The following is a 19,256-nucleotide window of genomic DNA, read 5'->3' on the forward strand; positions in this document are numbered from 1 at the left end:
GGCAAGTTTTATGTTAACACTGGAAGTGGTGAAAAAGAAACAACACTGGACATGAAATCATACATTTTTTAAGGTTTTCAAAGTACATCTGTTGTTAGTGGCTTACTGGCCTAAACATATAAATGAAAGTGTTTTACTGCTAGGTTTCTACTTTCTACAAATCTCTGAAACCATCAGCTTATTTTTGTATTACTAAAATGACCCCTAGGGGTCATTGAAGGGGCTCTAGGGTGTCCCCAGGGAAATTAGCTAGGATTGATATTTAGGAATCAAATAGACCCTTAGGTATAGTATAGGTATACCTCCAAGACTGTACAAATGGAACCAAATGGACCTGTAACACTCCTTATGCATACCAAACAGGGGGTCCTTAAGCTACTGTATTAAAGCCGGGTAAGCAGTGTGTGAGCAGTATGTCAATTTAGATTCTATATATATAGCAACGTGCGTTTTTGAGCGGTGCAAACTGCTCCAATGAGTGACCGAGTGTGTCTGTATGTCTGCACACACACACACACACACACACACACACACACACACACACACACACACACACACACACACACACACACACACACACACACACACACACACACAGAGCCTGCACCGCTCAGTTCACACAGGTGTGATTTTTCAGAAACGTTTAAGATTTAGAACAGTGATTCTCAAAAAATAGCAGACCTTTTTGAAACAAAATGGCACATTTTGGGGTCTCATTAGCATGAAAACATTTGAGGACCACTGATTTGGAATGGAATAGCCTAAATGGAATGAAGGATTATCCGCTGCTGGGTTCTGATTGGGTTTGTAGCTGCTGGACTCACATTGATCTCGGCCTGAGTGATGCGTCGGCTGGTTGGTCGCTGTTTGACCGTCGCCGTTTTAAAATCAGGCTCTGTGTGGCGGGGTCTCAGAACCACTTCCTGTGTTCCGGCCAGCATCTCATCCAGTTTCTCTGGTGGGGAAAAGAAAACGAATGAATAAATTATATATATTGATTTTATATAAACTCTTCACTAGTCTTGTGAGGTTGACAAGCAGAAATGGCCAAATATATTTTTCCAGAATATATTTAAAAAAAATCCAGAATATATATATAGCTTTGATTGATTTAGCTTTAGCTTTAAATCAATCACAAATTTCACAGTTTGATGAATGAGGCAATTGCGTGCTATACATAATGTTCAGGGGTCTGCCATGAGAATAGTCCACCAGGTGCAGCGATGCGCCAATCTGTTCCAAACTTGCCACAAAAACTTACATTTCAGACATATGGCACACAGCAGTGTTAGGCTTCATACACACATATCAGCCGAACATAATCTGTGCTGTCCGTGTTTCATGGCCGCCTCAATGCTTTTCCAATGGAAGTCACGTGGTTTGACCAAACACTTGTGTTTGATTGGGGGGAGGGGGGCAATCAAACAAGTCAACGGCTCGCAAGCTGTGAGTTCCTTTTCGCCCACTAGAAGGGGTGAAACTTCTAATATGCTATAAAGTAGGGTATGTTTCTAGAGCTTCTACTGTCTCTAAAGAGTGAAGACCCGCCCCGCTCGCTGTCCTATCTTCCAGTGAATAGCATTAACTTCCGGTTGCTTTTCGGGACTGTTAAGTTCCAAAATGGTGGATTTGAATTCACTGAAAAAATGGCTTCAAAACGGCTCTGCAGAAACCAATAGGCAGTGGTGGAAAAAGTACTAAAATGTTTTACTTCAGTAAAAGTATGAAAGTATCGGCTATAAAGTACTAAAAGTAAAAGTACTGATATTGCAGAATGAAACAATTTCACAAGTTCAAAATATGTACAAAATCTTTTGAAAATAGCAGATCACAATGGGTCGCATCGCGACACATACTTGGGTAATCTAAATCAAATGAACCCATAGCTGTGTTCACCACAGTACTATGAACTACTACAGACAACACTGTTGTTTCATCAACACCATCAATAAGAAACATCACAAAACATCAACCACGACATCAATAACAATGTCAACAACATCAACATCAACAACAACCAATGTCATCATCAACAATGTCGACAGCAAAAAAACAACACAAACAATCCTGACGTCAACAACGCTGACGCCAACATAAAAAAACGTTAAGGCCCGACTCACACCTTCACAACAGATTGATGTATAGCTGATGCATGATACTTGTTTACTGATGCAAGCTCGCAATGCATTTCCAATGGGAGTCACATGGTTTGACACAACATTTTTGTTGTATGAGGGGGGGGGGGGGAGGGGGGCAGTCGAAACACAGCCGAAAGCCGTACAACAAAAATGTTGTGTCAAACCATGTAACTTCCATTGGAAATGCATTGGGGCGGCCATGACACTTACCCTTTGTTTACGTCTAGCATGCGTCAATGTTGTATGCTAGATCGAAAGGTGTGAGTGAAGCCAAAGTCAACATCAACTACGTCAATAACAATGTCAACATAAACATCGACACCACAGCCAAGGACAGACCAGACACTCACCAAATCTTCTTCTTCTGGCTGCTCCGACAAAATGATTTACCGTTAATGTCACTTTGTGTACAATCATAACAATCGACTGTAAAATGTAAAGGTTTCATGACGTATACATTTCCGTGTATTTACATTTTCCGTCATTCAATTAGGTTTTATGACCTCAATAACACCCAAGCAACATGAACTTTGAACATTGAGTGGATTTTCTGTGGTCTGGGGTTTTCTCTGTGTGTTTTGAAGCCTTTTGAGCTCCAATGAAAACAGGCAAAATCCCTCAACATTGACATCTGCTGGTAAATCCTTATGTCATATATGGGATTTGTGGACTGTTAATCAGAGCACTTGATTGAGCCTAACTATTCAGACCACAGACAATCTACTAAGTGTTTAAAGTTCAGGTTTTTTGGGTGCAATTGAGCTCAGAAAAGAACAGATGGTTCAGCATAAATTCCTGTTAATAGGTGAATAGTTGTGGGTTCGAATCCACAGTGGTGCATCCGACTATGTCGGGCGTCTATACAAAGTTTTGAACACAATTGGCCCGTGTTCGGGGGAGGGAGGCCAGGGGTGGGTGGGATGTACTTCTCGGGCTGGGGGAGGCACCTGTCAGTAGGGAGTGTTGGGCGGGAGGAGTAGGACGAAGGCCCTACTGTACGTCCTCCCGGTGGGGGCTCCTAACTGGCAGGTGAGTCAGTAGGACTGTGGCATAACAACTTAATTGCAGATAAAAAGGGGGTAACAAATAATTGGCTACTCTAAATAATAATACAAAAATAAATAAATATGTTGATCATTTATTTAATTCCAAACAGCACAGTGTATATGTGTGTGTGTACACGCATGTGCGTGCACGTGCACGTGTGTGTGTGTGTGTTTACCTATCTCCTCCAGGTCGGCGGTCATGGATTTGGAGCGCAGCGTCAACGATGTGCTCGGTGCTCTCTTTGGAGGGGGCGGGGCTACAACAACTTTAACCAATCACATCACACAGCACGGATAGAGGAAACAAAAAAATGCTGTAGGCGACAATGCAAGTTATACAACCGAGTCGGTCGCATAACAGCTCAACCTCTATAATATATCTGGAGCAGATACACTATTTCTAAAGAGACATTTAATACATAGGCTACTGTAGAATAAGGCTCAACTGTCTCCGCACCAATAGCTCTTAGTTCTACATGTATCCATGTTTTTCCTTATCATTAGCCTAAATCTGCCCGTCTGTTCTCAAGTTATCTCGCCACCAAACAAACAAACAGTTAAACAAACACAAATACAGGTACCAACGTTCTTAAAACGAGATATAAGTGCAGGTTTGAAGATTTACGTACCAGACACATGTGGCAAACGCACACACACACACACACACACACACACACACACACACACACACACACACACACACACACACACACACACACACACACACACACACACACACACACACACACACACACACACACACACACACACACACACACACACACACACACACACACACACACACACACACACACACCTTTCTTCCTCAGCAGGTTGGAATCCGGCTTTCGGGAAACTGAGACAACTTTCATTAGCAGACGACTTCCTCCCTGGCGAATCAATGTCACCACCTGCCTGTGACCCACCTTTACCACATCACACCCATTCACCTGACGCACACACACACACGCACACGCACACACGCACACGCACACGCACACACACACACACACACACACACACACACACACACACACAGATATATCATTCATATTCTGTTACTGTTGACAATGTAAAAGGCGGGTTATTATTTTCCATTTCAGATCTTCAATGATCCCCTGATTACAAAACAACGTACAACTGTACACACAATGTTTAATGGCTGAAGCACATGCAATGCAAAGAGTCTACTATACTATAACTGGCACAGCAATAGTAGTAGTATAATTATCCTGAATTTGATCCGCTCCAGTGGACCTCCAGTGAAGCAAAGTGCATATACTGTACACTACAGTAACACTCCCACTGCAGTAAAAGCGCCCAAAGGAGTAACTTTGAGATCCTTGTTTTCCTCGAAAAGTTAGGTCTATTAAAAAAGTCAGAATCTCCAGGAGGTATGCAGTGTTTTTTAATAGATAGCCTGATGAAAAGTGCTCATTAAAAACACTGCATAATCTTCCTGTGATCAGAAATTTGTAGGGAGCATTTCCAACAACCGCATTGGTCAGGGATTAACCCATTCTGGGCGGGAACCCCCCATTGTGTTATACTTTAACTATTGAAAAATAGTGAAAATGTGTCGCGAATCTTTGAATATATATTCTTACAGAGCGAACGTTTTTAACTCAAATCTTTGCGTCTGGGGGGGTCCTTGGAACAACATATTTTTGGATGGGGGTCGGCAGCCAATTACATATAATTCTGGGGGTCCTTGACAAAAGACATGACATAGTTTGAGAACCACTGACAGAGAAATGTAAGTTCTTCTGAAAACTGTCAGGATTTAGAAGACATATAGACTCAAACTTTGGTCTAAATGGGATGAGATACTGTTTTCCAAAAGCTTGTTTACACTCCCTTTTTTAACCACTTGAAGACTAGCATCCCTACTGTATGTTGCCCCAATATTTGGCAGAAGAAAATAACAAAGACAAAAAGAACAGGAGTAAAGTCTGGCTTTCCTCAGATATCTCTGAGATACTATAGGGACACTGTGTGCAATACAAGCACATGCTTCAGGGTTATAGCCTCTGACTATGCAACAGCTAATTAGCTGTTGGAAGTCCCTTGCTCAGAGATATCTGAGGGAAACCAGCGTTCGTTCTCTATCCTGTTTCTTAAAAGGAGTGTGCTCATCTGCTTCAGTTCACATGAACCCCTGGCACATGATATTGTTTGTTTGTGTGTGTGTGTGTGTGTGTGTGTGTGTGTGTGTGTGTGTGTGTGTGTGTGTGTGTGTGTGTGTGTGTGTGTGTGTGTGTGTGTGTGTGTGTGTGTGTGTGTGTGTGTGTGTGCGTGCGCGCGGGGGGGGGGGGGGGGGGAGGAGTGGGATTTGCGTTGAGCATTGCAGTGTCCATCAATAATGGTCCGGTCAGTAATATACAGTATTTGTTGTAAATCTACTTGGACCATTCACAGACTCCCCTGCTGCTGTACTGTGGTTGTACGGGTATAGAGCTGTCCCGTTTTACGTCCTATTTGGAGCTCTGTCTATTAATGTAATTTGCAGAATATTACTGTATCTAGGGATGCTTACCATGCTTACAGAATATTACTGTATCTATTACTGTATCTACGGATGGAAGAAGAGCAGTGGAATTTCCAATTCCCTGCTCCTCCACTCTCCCTTCTGTGTGGAGAAGTATAAGAAGAGTCTTTGGGTGCTTTTTCTTCTTCTGCCATACTGTAGAAGCTTTCCGCCTTTGGGCTCTTTGGGGGTTCGTTATAAATTAGGAGTGTGTTGGAGAGTGTCTTGGGATGAGAGACTATGCGGCATACTGTAGGTGTTATTTCTGCTGTTAGATGGCTCAGTAAACTTTGTCTAATGCATTAACCCTGAGTTCTCCATGACAAACCTCAATCCAACAATGTAAAGTTAATGTTCCAATTTGAATGCTTGTTCCATAAAATGATTAATGAGTTTTCTTTTCGCTGTTATACAAGGTTGAGGCTTTTGCTGTACAGCATCTCTCATGCAAATGTTGCATCGCAATGCACTGTGAGCTCTATAGGTTTCAGTTTTGTTTAGATTGTATTGGTTTGCACAACGAGCTATACCGTATACAGTATATGTGCAATATACACTATCTTTCACAAGAAATAGAGAAAAAAGTTGTTGAAGGTGAGTCTTATAAGAGCACCTCACCATTTCATTTCATTGCATCACAGTTAGATACACCCACCAAAAAATACAACATTAGATAATAAAGAGGAAATAAAAGAAGGAAAGTAGATACAAATAGTAACATAACAAATATTTTGCAAAGATCGGGGCACTAGGTTTAACTAAACATTAAAAGGGAAAACATTGCTTGATTTATAGATTATCAGCACATCAATTATTTATTAATTATTATTATTTTGTCAGTCGCTCTCCGAGTCATGGCCTGGACAGGCGATTTGGTGAATGATTACCTCTATGAGGAAGTCTCCAGTCCGTAGCCCCGCCCTCCAAGCCACGCCCCCCTGGTCAACAGACTCCAGGTACTGCAGTGCAGGGAACGCAGGCGTCGGAGCAAACTCCTCAATGGGTGTCTCAGCTTCAGGACATGATCATATTAATCAATTTATTATTCATTGTTTTTGTGATGACTCAACTATTGCCGCAAGTGCGCGGACATTTAGAAGCAATCGATGCTGAAAGAGCGATAAAGTGGTGAAACGTGTCTGTGAAATGTCGGATTTCCACGCCAAAGCATGTCATTTACTTGAATTGGCATTTTATACTAGAAAGCTAATTTAAACGCATTCACCTGTTTGTTATCTAGGGACTGAAACAAAACCACGTGGAAATATAGTTAACTAGAATAAAAACAAATTATAATAAACATGGGTAATACTTTATATTAAAAGGTTGGGACTATAATGTGTTAACCAATTTGTAAAGTGCTGGTCACAATACATTATAAACTCAGTGTCACATATACTGTATATAACTACCAAGGAAGCTTTGAGAAGGAAGAGAAGTGGTCACGTGACTGGGCTGCACCATGGGAGAATGCAGAGAGCTCAGTGACCAGCTCATGAACAAACATTATTTCTGAATGACTGAGACCTTTTGTAAAGTAATCACTTCTGGAAAATAACAGAAGACATGTAACACATTGTTGAGCACAAAGTACCTTTCTGAAGTATCGCAAGACTTCCCACCGTTTCCTGTCTGGCAGCCAAATCTCGCGATACTTCAGAGCCAGAAACGATACCTGCTGCTGTTTAGATCCTCAGATAAAATTATATAAGGTGCATTCTGTTCACATCGAAAAGTAAGTGATTAGAAAACAACCTGTGATATGTCTTCTGTTATTTTCCAGAAGTGATTACTTTACAAAAGATCTCAATAGTTCTTAAATAATGTTTGTTATGAGCTGGTCCAGCCGGCTCCATTCAATGCCATGTATTCATTGCACTTCCGGTGTGAGTTTGGCTCCCATGAAAGTGTCCATGAAAGTGTCATGGCACAGCCCAGTCATGTGACCACTTCTGTTCCTTCTCAGAGCTTCCTTGGGTAACTCAAGGACTGTCTAAAGAGGACAAGAAGCGAAGACCGCAAGGGCGCCGCCATGTTGATCACATGGTGCTCCATGGAAGGAAAGGAACATGCGCAGTTGCAGACCAAGGCTGCATAAAGCCCATTGCGCATGTTTCTTTCCTTCCATGGAGCACCATGTGATCAACATGGCGGCGCCCTTACGTCTTCGCTTCTTGTCCTCTTTAGACAGTCCTTGGGGTAACTACCCACACATGGGAAAATGACATCATCAACTTGCGACGGGACTGGTCCCTATTGAGTAAAAGGTTAATATAACTGTCTAAAATGAATACAATGTTTAAGGTATATTAGCTAGGGATCCTTTTAAGTAAAGTGTTACCAAATCATCTTTACCTTTTGCTCCTCTCAGGACAAAACCAAATCCTTCACTTTCTCTCTTCTGTAGAACTGCTGTCTTCTCCTCAATTACATAGTCACTAATGTACATTTAAACACACACACACACACACACACACACACACACACACACACACACACACACACACACACACACACACACACACACACACACACACACACACACACACACACACACACACACACACACACACACACACACACACACACACACACACACAGTATACATCGTCATTAAATGGATTCCAGTTAATCTACACGCATGCACGCACGCACGCACGCACACACACACACACACACACACACACACACACACACACACACAGACGTACCACACACAGACGTACCTGTATGATGTGTAGTTATCATATGAGCCTACAGTGTAATGTCTAAACAGCCTTTTAGTTCGATCTTCTCTGGTTTCTGGAACACAAATAAGGAATGAATCACACGCATGCAATCACTTACTGTAGATGATATTTATATAGTCTCTGCTATATTGTTTTTTTTAATAAAGAGGTTCAGGCCGCTATGCGCCCTCGCATCTAGCGTTCCGGCCACTACGGGTCCCTCACACCTACGTCGCACCGCCCGATCCGCCCGATCAATGAAAAGTAGTAAAATTCCCTTGTAACAAAACCCCTTAATTCCATTGGATTGGACCCTCAAACTGTCTGCTAAAACAGCTAACTCCACCCCCTCTCCCCATCTCATGGAAGTAATTGACAATATATAAAGTCACAACAGCAACTTTGATGAGGCAGTATTGTTTTGTTTTAAAAATATAAGGTTTTCTTCTTTTCCTGAACATTGAACATTTTGGAGATAAGTTGTTTCTTTGCGACAGCAGAGATATAGTGCATGGGCAAGTGATAATACTATATTATACATCAATCTAGCCTATACAGATATAGATATTTTAGCTTGCTGATTGTTTAATGTCATCTTGAATGAGATGAAAAATGGAGTAATTCTCTAATAAAAATCTGCTGTGTTTGGAGGAACAGGCAGCAATAGGAATCAAGATTCTTCAGGTCGCGCAGCACGTTTTCGTTCAAAGGAGGTAATTGAAATTGGCTTTGTATGGACTTTTGATATAAAAATACACAAAAATTGAAGATTTCCCATTGTTTTGGCATCTAGGTATGCTCATAATTATGATGACCACGGATATTCTCTAAACGTATTTTTCATTTAACTACGTCTTGGATTGGAGTTACCACCCGACCGAAGTATTTGCCTGATGGTAGATAGATATATAGAATATAGAATAGATATTTACCTAGGCGTGGATCAAACTGTCTCATCTGAACTTCCTCTACACAGTCAGCAGGAAACCAGCCAGTCCGTCCTTTAACACTGCCCTCCCAGAATCCTTCTTCTCCGATTGATAAAACTACGGAAAAGAATGATCACTTCAACAATGACACACGACACACACACACACACACACACACACACTGTACACAGTGACATCACATGCTTCAAGATTTAAGAGACCGATTCAAGAGACGGTGTCTTAAGTACCAGGTCATATTACTTAACTTAAGACCTGGAGGCGTGATCAATGCCATTGGGCTATTCTGAGTGGCCAAAGAGCATTGACCAAGACTGTGTAATACTAATGATTTGTTAAAGACTTCAAATCCCACAATGCAGCTGAAGTGTTATTCTACAAATGTCTTCTAAATAGTTTTCTGAGAAATCCTACTTTGCTACAGTATATCAGTGGTGCTCAAATGTTTTCATGTCAAGGACCCCCAAAATTGTGCCTTTATTTTATATTTTTTTATGGAGGGACAGACAGTAGACTGACAGGAAATGGGGAGAGAAATGGGGGGGTGACATGCAGTAAAGGCCGTCGGGATCCGAACCCGCGGCACACTGCCAGACTGGATTACCAGCCAAGGTGCCTGGACCGCTGAGCCACGGCCAAGGCCCGGACCCCGGGCCCCCCCCCCAAAAAAAAGAAAAGGGATTTCATGTAGGCTATCCCCCAGATACAAGGATTTGAGTTAAAGATGTTTGCATTAAAAATATATAGTAGAACTTTATATGAAAAGATTTGCATACATTTTCACAATGTTTCAGATTTGCTATTTTTTGATTTAGCCAAATTTAGTTCAAATCTAAAATCACCCAGTTTTAATGGTTTAAACTAAATGATGGATGTGATGAGGATGTGCTGACCTTTGACCCTCTCTCCTCGGTGGAGGTTGATCTCACCCGGCCCCTGAGGGGTGTGAGAGCGCGTGACGATGAAGGTCCTGCCGGGAACGGCGCTGTACAGCCTCCTCTTCCTCACAGGGGGAGGGGACGGGGGTGGGCTGTCCACCTGACCCCCCGACCCAGGACTACACACGCACGCACGCACGTGCACACACACACACACACACACACACACACACACACACACACACACACACACACACACACACACACACACACACATAGATGCAAAGAGATACACATGACGACAACAGACAACAGTTCAAAGCACTTTGGTAGAGATTTGGCTTAGTTACCATGTCATGTTCCGTTGTGAAGTCACGCTTCTTTAGCACATAAATGAACGCAAACAAACTGATTTTGAAAATATATAATTAACCCCAGTACGTGTTTGTTCTTAATACAAAGTTTCTGGTGAGTGTACGGTATTTGAACATCCGGATCCAGATTTGTAGACCTAGTCCGGGTCTTCTTAAAATAAAAATTCACATCAAGTTGATGTTTTTTATTAAAAACAAACATCATGCCTGGGCCGTGGCTCAGCGGTCCAGGTACTTTGGCTGGTAATCCAGTCTGGCAGTGTGCCGCGGGTTCGATTCCCGATCCCGACACCCTTTACAGCATGTCTTCCGCCCATCTCTCTCCCCATTTCCTGTCAGCCTACTGTCTGTCCCTCCATAAAAAAATAAAATAAAGGCAAAAGCCCCCAAAAAACCCCCATCATACTAGGTTGGATTATTAGGTCCAAAATCAAATGCGATATAGCTTTTCAATTGGAAAAGTTATGTCATGACAAGGTACAACCCAAACCTCTATCGAAGGGTCCTATATTGCTTTAAGTCAAAAATTCTGCTGCTTTGACTCGATTCAGTGACAAATACACCCTCTACATTTTTGATATAGGGTACAAGTTAGGCTGTTGTGACTAACTGACTGACTGACTGACTGACTGACTGACTGACTGACTGAGCGAGTGTGTACCTCAGTCTGTGCGTGTGTCTTCGCAGTGAGTGTGTTTGTGTGTCATGGTGCGTGTCCAGGCTGTGGAGGGAGGGGCCAGGCGAGGAGGCGGGGCTTTCCAGAGCATTGTCGCTGGCTGAGCGAATCAGAGATCGAGGAGACGAGAGGGCAGTTCTGGGTCCACCTGCTCTACTACGGCGCTTCGTGTAGGAAGGACTTTCTCTGAATGGAACTAAAATATTAAAAAGAATATATATCACAAATGACGTCTTATTGTTTATATAATGCTGTATAAAAACGTGCATGCACACACTAGTAGCACTCACCAACATCACACAATTTGTGGATTTTGATGATTTCTGCAAGAGCAAAGTTTCCAGCAATGATTGCCACCTACAAACGCACGCACGCACGCACGCACACGCACACACGCAAACACACACACACACACACACACACACACACACAGAGAAAGCACTTAAAATATCTAGTAGAATTGAATAGAATATTGCTTTAGACATAGGTTTAAATGGCTACCTCGTCCTTGTGATGAGGATGGATGATGATGATGATGATGATGATGATGATGATGATGAGTTGACGATATAGTTATCTCAAGCTAAGAAGAGGTTACCTAGTATTCTTGACAACAAACTCACAGGTGAAAACATGGCATCAAAAGTGATGAGACCACAATTCCACAAAGGAGGACCACATTCACTGATGCCGTTTTTCCTTTTTCACCTTTGTACATATAGTGTTTGTTTGTATGTGTTGATGACATGTATTATTGTGTATTTTATTTTATTAGTATATATGTTTTACACTATGCCCCAGGATTTTCTTTTAATTAAATCCAGTCTGGTTGTTGTAGTTTTCTTCTTCTTATTATTATTTTTTACCTGAAATGCAGTCTGGTTGTTGTAGTTTTTGGTGTCCTTATTGGCTCCTCTGAACAGCAGAACTCTGGCACAGCTGTCCTGAAACAGAAAACACAACTGAACCTTCACATAAATGACCCCTGACTGCTGACCAGTGCTGACACTGTAACGTGTGTGTGTGTGTGTGTGTGTGTGTGTGTGTGTGTGTGTGTGTGTGTGTGTGTGTGTGTGTGTGTGTGTTTGTGCGTGCGTGCGTGTGTGCGTGCGTGTGTGTGTGTGCGTGCATGCTATTGTGCGTGTTACCTGATTGTACAAGGCACAGAGATGCAGTGCAGTGTTCCCAGATGCATTCTGGGAACCCATGTCAGCTCCATAGAACAGCAGATGCTCCAAGTGCTGCACATTTCCATGACGACAGGCCTTAACAGAACACACACACGCAAGATTATTGAGAATAATTAACATCAACATATCAACATGTGTGTGTATGTGTGTGTGTGTGTGTGTGTGTGTGTATTACCTGGTGAATTTCTTGCCATCCATTCTCATCAGTCATTCCTGTAACCATGATAATCATTATTTCCTCAAATTCAACAGACAGACAGACAGACAGACAGACAGACAGACAGACAGACAGACAGACAGACAGACAGACAGACAGACACACTGACCTATAGTGGCGTGGTCCTGCAGTAGCACTTCACAGCAATAGGGGGCTCCACCCACCATCGCTGAATGATAGAGTGGCGTCAGGCCTCGACTGTCCTTATAGTCTGGAGATGCCCCCAAGTCCAGCAGCGTCTAAAGTACACAAATACAACATACAGTAGTAGGCCTATAAGGCTGCAAACGGTTAATAGAACTAATACATTTCATCAAGTACAAAATAACCCCTGACTGCTACGAATCGCCATAATCCTCGCAAATCGCCATAATCCTCTACGAATCGCCATAATCCTGTACGAATCGACGAAATCCTCTACGAATCGCCATAATCCAATCCTCGCGAATCGCCATAATCCTCTATCCATAGTCCATTCCGACTTCCTACGATTGCATATCAAATTTATTGGATATCAATATTTTGCACAAAATACCATAACAATAGAGAATCTTTCTCCTACAATTGATTATTTGATTAATCAAACATTTTTGCGATAGAATAATCCCTCAGAAAACAATGCATGTGGAGCAAGTGATGTACACAACCGCAGCAAATAATGTACTACACAGTAGTTGTACACCGTAAGTAAAGTACACAAATACACATTACTACTTATTTCACACAGTAAGTAAAGTTCATACGTACTGTCAGAGCGTTTCCATTGCGACAGAGCACTGCTCTGTGCAACGCTGTGATTCCATCGCTGGTCCTGAAGTCCATATGAGCTCCTCCACTCTTCAGAATCTTTATCAAGTCACCACAGTCCTCTAGCTGGACAGATAGTGTCAGGGGACACTCTGAAACAACATGCAGAAAGACTCAACGTCACTGCTAGAACCAGACTGATGTTTGAGGGGTTTTTTGGCGTTATAAGCAATTATGCATTAATTAATTATGTCCACATTTCGAATACTTTTGTAATATATTTTTTGTCTGTATATTTATATATATATATCTGTGTGTGCAAATAATAATCATAATCAACAGAAACATAAACGTTTAATTTATTTATTGAGAACCATGCACTGTTAATAGAACATACATGTTCTGTCTCCAACTCTTCAAAGATGACTTGTAGAAGTAGAAGTGCGTGCGTGTGTGTGTGCGTGCGTGCGTGCGTGGGTGCGTACGTGCGTGCGTGTCCAACTGTACCTCCAGTATCAGAGTCATGGAAGTTTGGGTCAAGTCCTTTCTCAAGCCACCTGGAAACTTTATCGATATTCTTCTGATGGACATATTCCATAAAACGCTTCAGATTGGCCTGAAGAAATACACAAATCCATAAATACATTTATTTAGTTTTACTGACATACAAAATTAGATTGTACTCTCACTTCTGTTCTCCAACATTTTTAACCAGTATTTATGCAGGTAAAATCCCATTGAGATACAAGATCTCTTTCACAAGGAGGCAGCAGCAGCAGTTACAAAAAGTTACAACTTACAAAACATATACAAACATTTTACATTACATAGACCTAAAGCGTGATCAGTTACTTAAGCTGCAAATCTGTCTGCAAAGTGATTCCAAGCTTCAGGGGCAGTGAGTAAGGTATTTGAATGCAAAGTGTTTTGCGTGAGAGCAAGGATGGATTTCTAATAAATATATTACTGATTGATCCAGAATTCCACGACACATGTGATGAGTGAGAAACTCGCAGCCTGTGACAAACCTCAGAGCACTGTGTGGTACACAATTTCTAACAATGCAAGCATTTGGCAGAGGCATGCATGTAAACACTGTGATCCAGTCATGGAAGGAATGTATCCTCAACCAGTTTTTCCGTGGTGACAAAATATTTATTTCTAATTTCTAAAATAAAGCTTGGGCGTCTTTACTACGTTTTCAAGGTGGCATTCAAATGTTAAATGATCCTAAGTACTTTGACACTATAGTTCAATTTGACCGCCCGTGCCGGGTAAGGTGACAATGCCAGAAGGAGAAGCCGATGTCTTCCTATTTCTGTTTTTTTGTCTGTATAGCATTCAGCACAGGTTTCAAGTCACGCAGCTACAGTATGACTCCACAACACTACAAGCACACTGAAGACACTCAAGAGATTGAGCAAGAGTAGCACCACAGGAGCAAACGGCATCGTCTGCATTATAATGGCAATGTGCATTTGGAACATTTCGTTTATGTTGTTTACATATATTTTCGTTTATGTTGTTTACATATATTTTATGGCAAGTGTAACACATTGCGTCCTTCCAGACATGTAATTTACAAACGAGCCAACAGCCTGCTCAGACCACTCAATATTATGTGTCAAAGGCCTTTGTGAACGATCAATAAAAAGAGCAGCACAGGCCTTTTATAAAGGGATTGAGAATGTTTTAACTAAGCTGTATGAAATTCTTGCCATTAATATAGTGGTTGATTGCTCGAGTCCCTGGGAGTTCTGCTCTGGTTAGTTCCGGTCATTTTGTGGGGGGGACAGGGGGCCACGCATTAAAAGTAAATTCGTTCACAAAACTAGCGTCATTTGTATTGTTGACCTATTTCTACCATATAGTGCAACTTTTGTTCATTTAATTTTGACCCCTCTATCACACGGAACTATGTTTTTTGTGTCCATATCACTACGCCCAAAAAATTGTTCCATGTGATAGAGGGGTCAAAGCTGAACGAAAGTTGCACAAATATTTTAGAAATGGGTCAACAATACAAATGACATTATAGTGGATTCATTTACTTTTAATGCGTGAAAGTGCCCCCCACAAAATGACCGGAACTACTTAATATTCACCAAAACCAGACCAGAACTCCCACCACGGGACTCGGGCAATCAATTAATACAGTTACAACCACTACCGGTATATTAATGGCAAGTATATTTCATACAACTTAAGTAAAAAAAAATGGTGAACTATCCCTTTAACCCTATGATGGAATTATATCATTTACCACTTTCAAGGAAGCAGTTATGCTTCGTGAAGCCACTTTTATCATGAGCTGACAGGAGGTTATTTGCACTCCACGCTCCTTCAGTTGAAAATTTTCAAGGACCAAGTTATTTTGAATTGGTGTCTGAATTGGTGTCTGAATTGTCTGTCTGTCTGTCTGTCTGTGACGCGCATATGGGCATATTCTCCAGACAAAGACACAGACAGACCATAATTTTATAGAACAGAGAATACAAAAATCACACCCGTGTGAAGTGAGGGGCGTTAAATAGTCACATGCCAATTTGCTCAGACACTGTGACGCAACATTCTCCAGTCATTGTCAATGGGAATTTAATGTTTGTGTAAGACGAAAATCTACACTAATAGCTGAATATAGGAGGGGCTAGTGCCCCTCAATGATTAATAATCAGACCTAATATATGGTTGGTTGGTTGGTTGCTTGTGTGTGTTGTTTATGAGTAAAAGGAGGTCCTGCACACTGTCTTCACTTATATAGCAGTAGTTAATTAGGCTACTGAGGGTTACAATGTTTCGGCCTCACAACCTCGGTCTCACGATGCACCTGTCCCAGTAGGTGTGCAAAAGTATTTTCTATATTGTTTGTCTGTAAAATCTGTGATCAAATCTGCGGATTATGTCATGTACTGTATCTACAGTATGTCTTGATTGTGTAAACCCTTGTATACTGGATACTTCTGAAATGCAGTTTTGCTTGCGTTTTTAATTTGACCATGTACAGCACCTTGGTCGACCGTGGTCATTGTAAAGGTGCTTAAGTTTGAGTTGTGTTGAGTCTGTTATTTTGAACACCCTCTGCGCGCATGCGTGTACCTTGGTATGAAGTTTGGCTAGCTGCTTGTCGTCCACATAGCTCTGGGTGTAAACTCTCCGCTTATAACGAAACTAAGAAACAAAAGAACAGTATAGTCAGATTAGATTAGATTAGATCAAAACCTATAACAAATAAACACAGACTTTGTTTGTCCAAACTTCCGCGAGTTCACGTGCTAAAAGGACGAGGGCTGGTGCTTCTTAGACAGGGACCAAAGTAGCATTACAAGGGAAAGCAAGCATTGGAGCACATGGGTCACCTCAAAATCTTTCAGCAGGTGCAAAGAAGATTACTGACATTTCACCAGCACAGAGTGACTCTGAAGAACACACTGTGCTGTCAAAATGTCAGTAATTGTCTGTGCACCCATTCAAAGCAATCTGCAGTCTGAAAGCATTAGATTGATATACTGTAAATGGGGGCGGCTTTCACTTAGGAAGGGGCCAAATACTGTCTTCTAGTCGTTAGAATTTAATTTATAAAATATGTCAAAATAAGGTCTAATCAGAGGTAGTTGAGCAGTATGTAGTAGCATTTATAGCAATATAAATAACTATAGGAAAAGTGTAATCAGGGTTGTGCTTAGTGCATAACTTTAGATAAGGTATATGTACCTCCAGATAAGGTATGGGTGTAATCGGGGGGAGAGGGTACTCTTTGAGAAGGCGTTCTTCATCGAGGAACTTGCCGGCTCTGCCGTTGAACGCCGGCTGGAACAAACCGTAGTTCAGAACGTCCGACAGAGCCTGGGTCAGTGTCACCAGTACCTTCTGCTTACTGCTCCACACGGGAAGCTCTGGATCCAGACGGAGACACTTCTAATGATGGAGAGAGAGAGACAGAGAAAGTGAGAGAGGCAGTGGAGAATATCTGTGCTGTCAAAATGTCCAAGTGATTTTCTGTGCACCTATTCAAAGTCTGAAAGTATTAGATTGATTTAAATATAGGGAGGCAGCTTTCAGTTAGGAGGAGTCTAAATACTGTTTTATAGTTATTATAATTCATGTATAGCAGTACTTCTAATGATGTAGAGAGACAGAGAGAGTGAGAGACAGAGAGGGATGGAGGGTTGGAGAAAAGGAAAGACTGAGAAAGAGAGAGAGTGGGAGGGATGGAGCAAGAGAAAGATAGAGAAATACAGAGAAAGAGAGATAGCGACAGAAACTCTGAGTGTAGCAATGGAGTGGACCCTTACATTTGTACACTCTCAGAGTTAAATAGAAATAGAAATCTTATAAATCTTATGGGGGGGGGGGGGGGGTGTCTGTCGAGATCATGGATTTCACAATGCCACGCCAGACTTTCCAGTCATTTATTGCCATCCCCAGTTCCTGCTTACTGATACATGTGTCCCTAGCGATGACATCAGGGAACGACAGTTTTCTACCTCTGGTCTGCTCTGAGGCAGGATTCAAGAGAAGAAGGGAAGATATAACCTCATTGTCAGCTCTGTAGCAGTGGCCGGCAAACTGTGTTCTTCTGGATCGGACTAGTGAAGAAACATTTTGGCTCTGTCCACTGAATCAAAAGCCTTTGAGAAATCAACAAATACTAGTGCGAGATCGATGTTGCATAGCTGTGCATATATGTGATACAACTACAAGGTTACGCTGGCCCGTGTCCATGTGCGTGTGTGGCTGTATGCACGCGCGAGTGTGTGTGTGCCTGTGTGTACCGTCTGTTGCAGGTCAGGAATTCCGATGCGGACCACGGTGGTGTTGTCATTCGTGTCCTCGCCCTCATCAGTCGTAGAACCTGTCTGGTTGCCGTTAGAAACAACGGCCTGTTGCCGTGGGCGATCATGCTTGTTGTCAGCAGCTGGACTCAGAGGCATGGGGCTGAAACACACACACACACACACACACACACACAAACACACAAACACACACACACACACATTAAAATAAACCAATTTGATTGCACTACTGAAGGCTACACTCTTATTTGATTCTCTGTTAATAAAAACTTGAATAAAAAGATTTTGAAAAGAAAGAGAAATCTGGTAGTGAACAAAACATGTGTCCAGATCTGATGTCCAGATCTACATGCCACTCACAGTCAAAAATAGCAAGCAACCCACTCCAACCATTACTAAACTGCCTTCACGACATAAAAAACTGGATGGCATGAAATTTTTTTCACTTAATTGACAGCAAAACTGAAATAATTATCTTTGGCCATGACTCCCCATACCCCGCCCCATACTTTTGGTACCTTCACCCCCAACATCCGTCCCCATGTTAAAAACCTTGGCATAATTATCGACAGCTCTTTTAAATTCGACAAGCAAGTATCCTCCGTCATCAAAACCAGTTTATTCCAGCTGCGTTTGATTGCTAAAGTTAAACCATATCTCCCCCCGAAGCAATTTGTAACATGAATTCACGCTTTTATTTCCTCTAGATTAGACTATTATACTGGCATGAGTGGCATCGACCAGTCTGGCATCGACCAGTCCTTGGTCAGACGACTGCAGCTAGTCCAAAATGCTGCCGCACGCCTCCTCACAGGCACAAGAAAGCGCGACCATATCTCCCCTATCTTGGCCTCACTCCACTGGCTACCTAGCTGTCAAATTTAGGATTGATTTTGATAATTGCTTTTAAATCCCCCAATGGACTCTTACTTGGCAGAACTACTTCAACACCATAAGCCGGTCAGAGCCCTGAGGTCAGCGCACCTCTCACTAT

At 42.0% G+C, this 19,256-nt stretch overlaps 1 protein-coding gene across 3 annotated transcripts in view; it reads right to left on the reverse strand.

Moving 5' to 3' along the window:
- Nucleotides 1-19,256, reverse strand: part of shank3b (SH3 and multiple ankyrin repeat domains 3b) — a 52,637-nt gene that overhangs the window by 14,012 nt on the left and 19,369 nt on the right. For all 3 annotated transcript variants that reach the window (XM_080757924.1, XM_080757925.1, XM_080757926.1), the window contains exons 3-21: nt 18,242-18,404; nt 17,181-17,384; nt 16,566-16,637; nt 13,977-14,085; nt 13,470-13,621; nt 12,832-12,961; nt 12,681-12,718; nt 12,464-12,580; nt 12,182-12,259; nt 11,606-11,672; nt 11,301-11,511; nt 10,281-10,444; nt 9,373-9,486; nt 8,438-8,513; nt 8,067-8,149; nt 6,599-6,723; nt 4,002-4,134; nt 3,361-3,450; nt 825-955 (exon numbers count right to left, since the gene is read on the reverse strand). In XM_080757924.1, the coding sequence (XP_080614050.1) occupies nt 825-955; nt 3,361-3,450; nt 4,002-4,134; nt 6,599-6,723; nt 8,067-8,149; nt 8,438-8,513; nt 9,373-9,486; nt 10,281-10,444; nt 11,301-11,511; nt 11,606-11,672; nt 12,182-12,259; nt 12,464-12,580; nt 12,681-12,718; nt 12,832-12,961; nt 13,470-13,621; nt 13,977-14,085; nt 16,566-16,637; nt 17,181-17,384; nt 18,242-18,404 (2,257 nt within the window). The remainder of the gene's footprint in view (nt 1-824; nt 956-3,360; nt 3,451-4,001; nt 4,135-6,598; nt 6,724-8,066; nt 8,150-8,437; nt 8,514-9,372; nt 9,487-10,280; nt 10,445-11,300; nt 11,512-11,605; nt 11,673-12,181; nt 12,260-12,463; nt 12,581-12,680; nt 12,719-12,831; nt 12,962-13,469; nt 13,622-13,976; nt 14,086-16,565; nt 16,638-17,180; nt 17,385-18,241; nt 18,405-19,256) is intronic.

This window comes from Protomyctophum bolini (genome assembly GCF_963924005.1).
Source record: "Protomyctophum bolini genome assembly, chromosome: 23".
In the NCBI taxonomy this organism is placed as follows: domain Eukaryota; kingdom Metazoa; phylum Chordata; class Actinopteri; order Myctophiformes; family Myctophidae; genus Protomyctophum; species Protomyctophum bolini.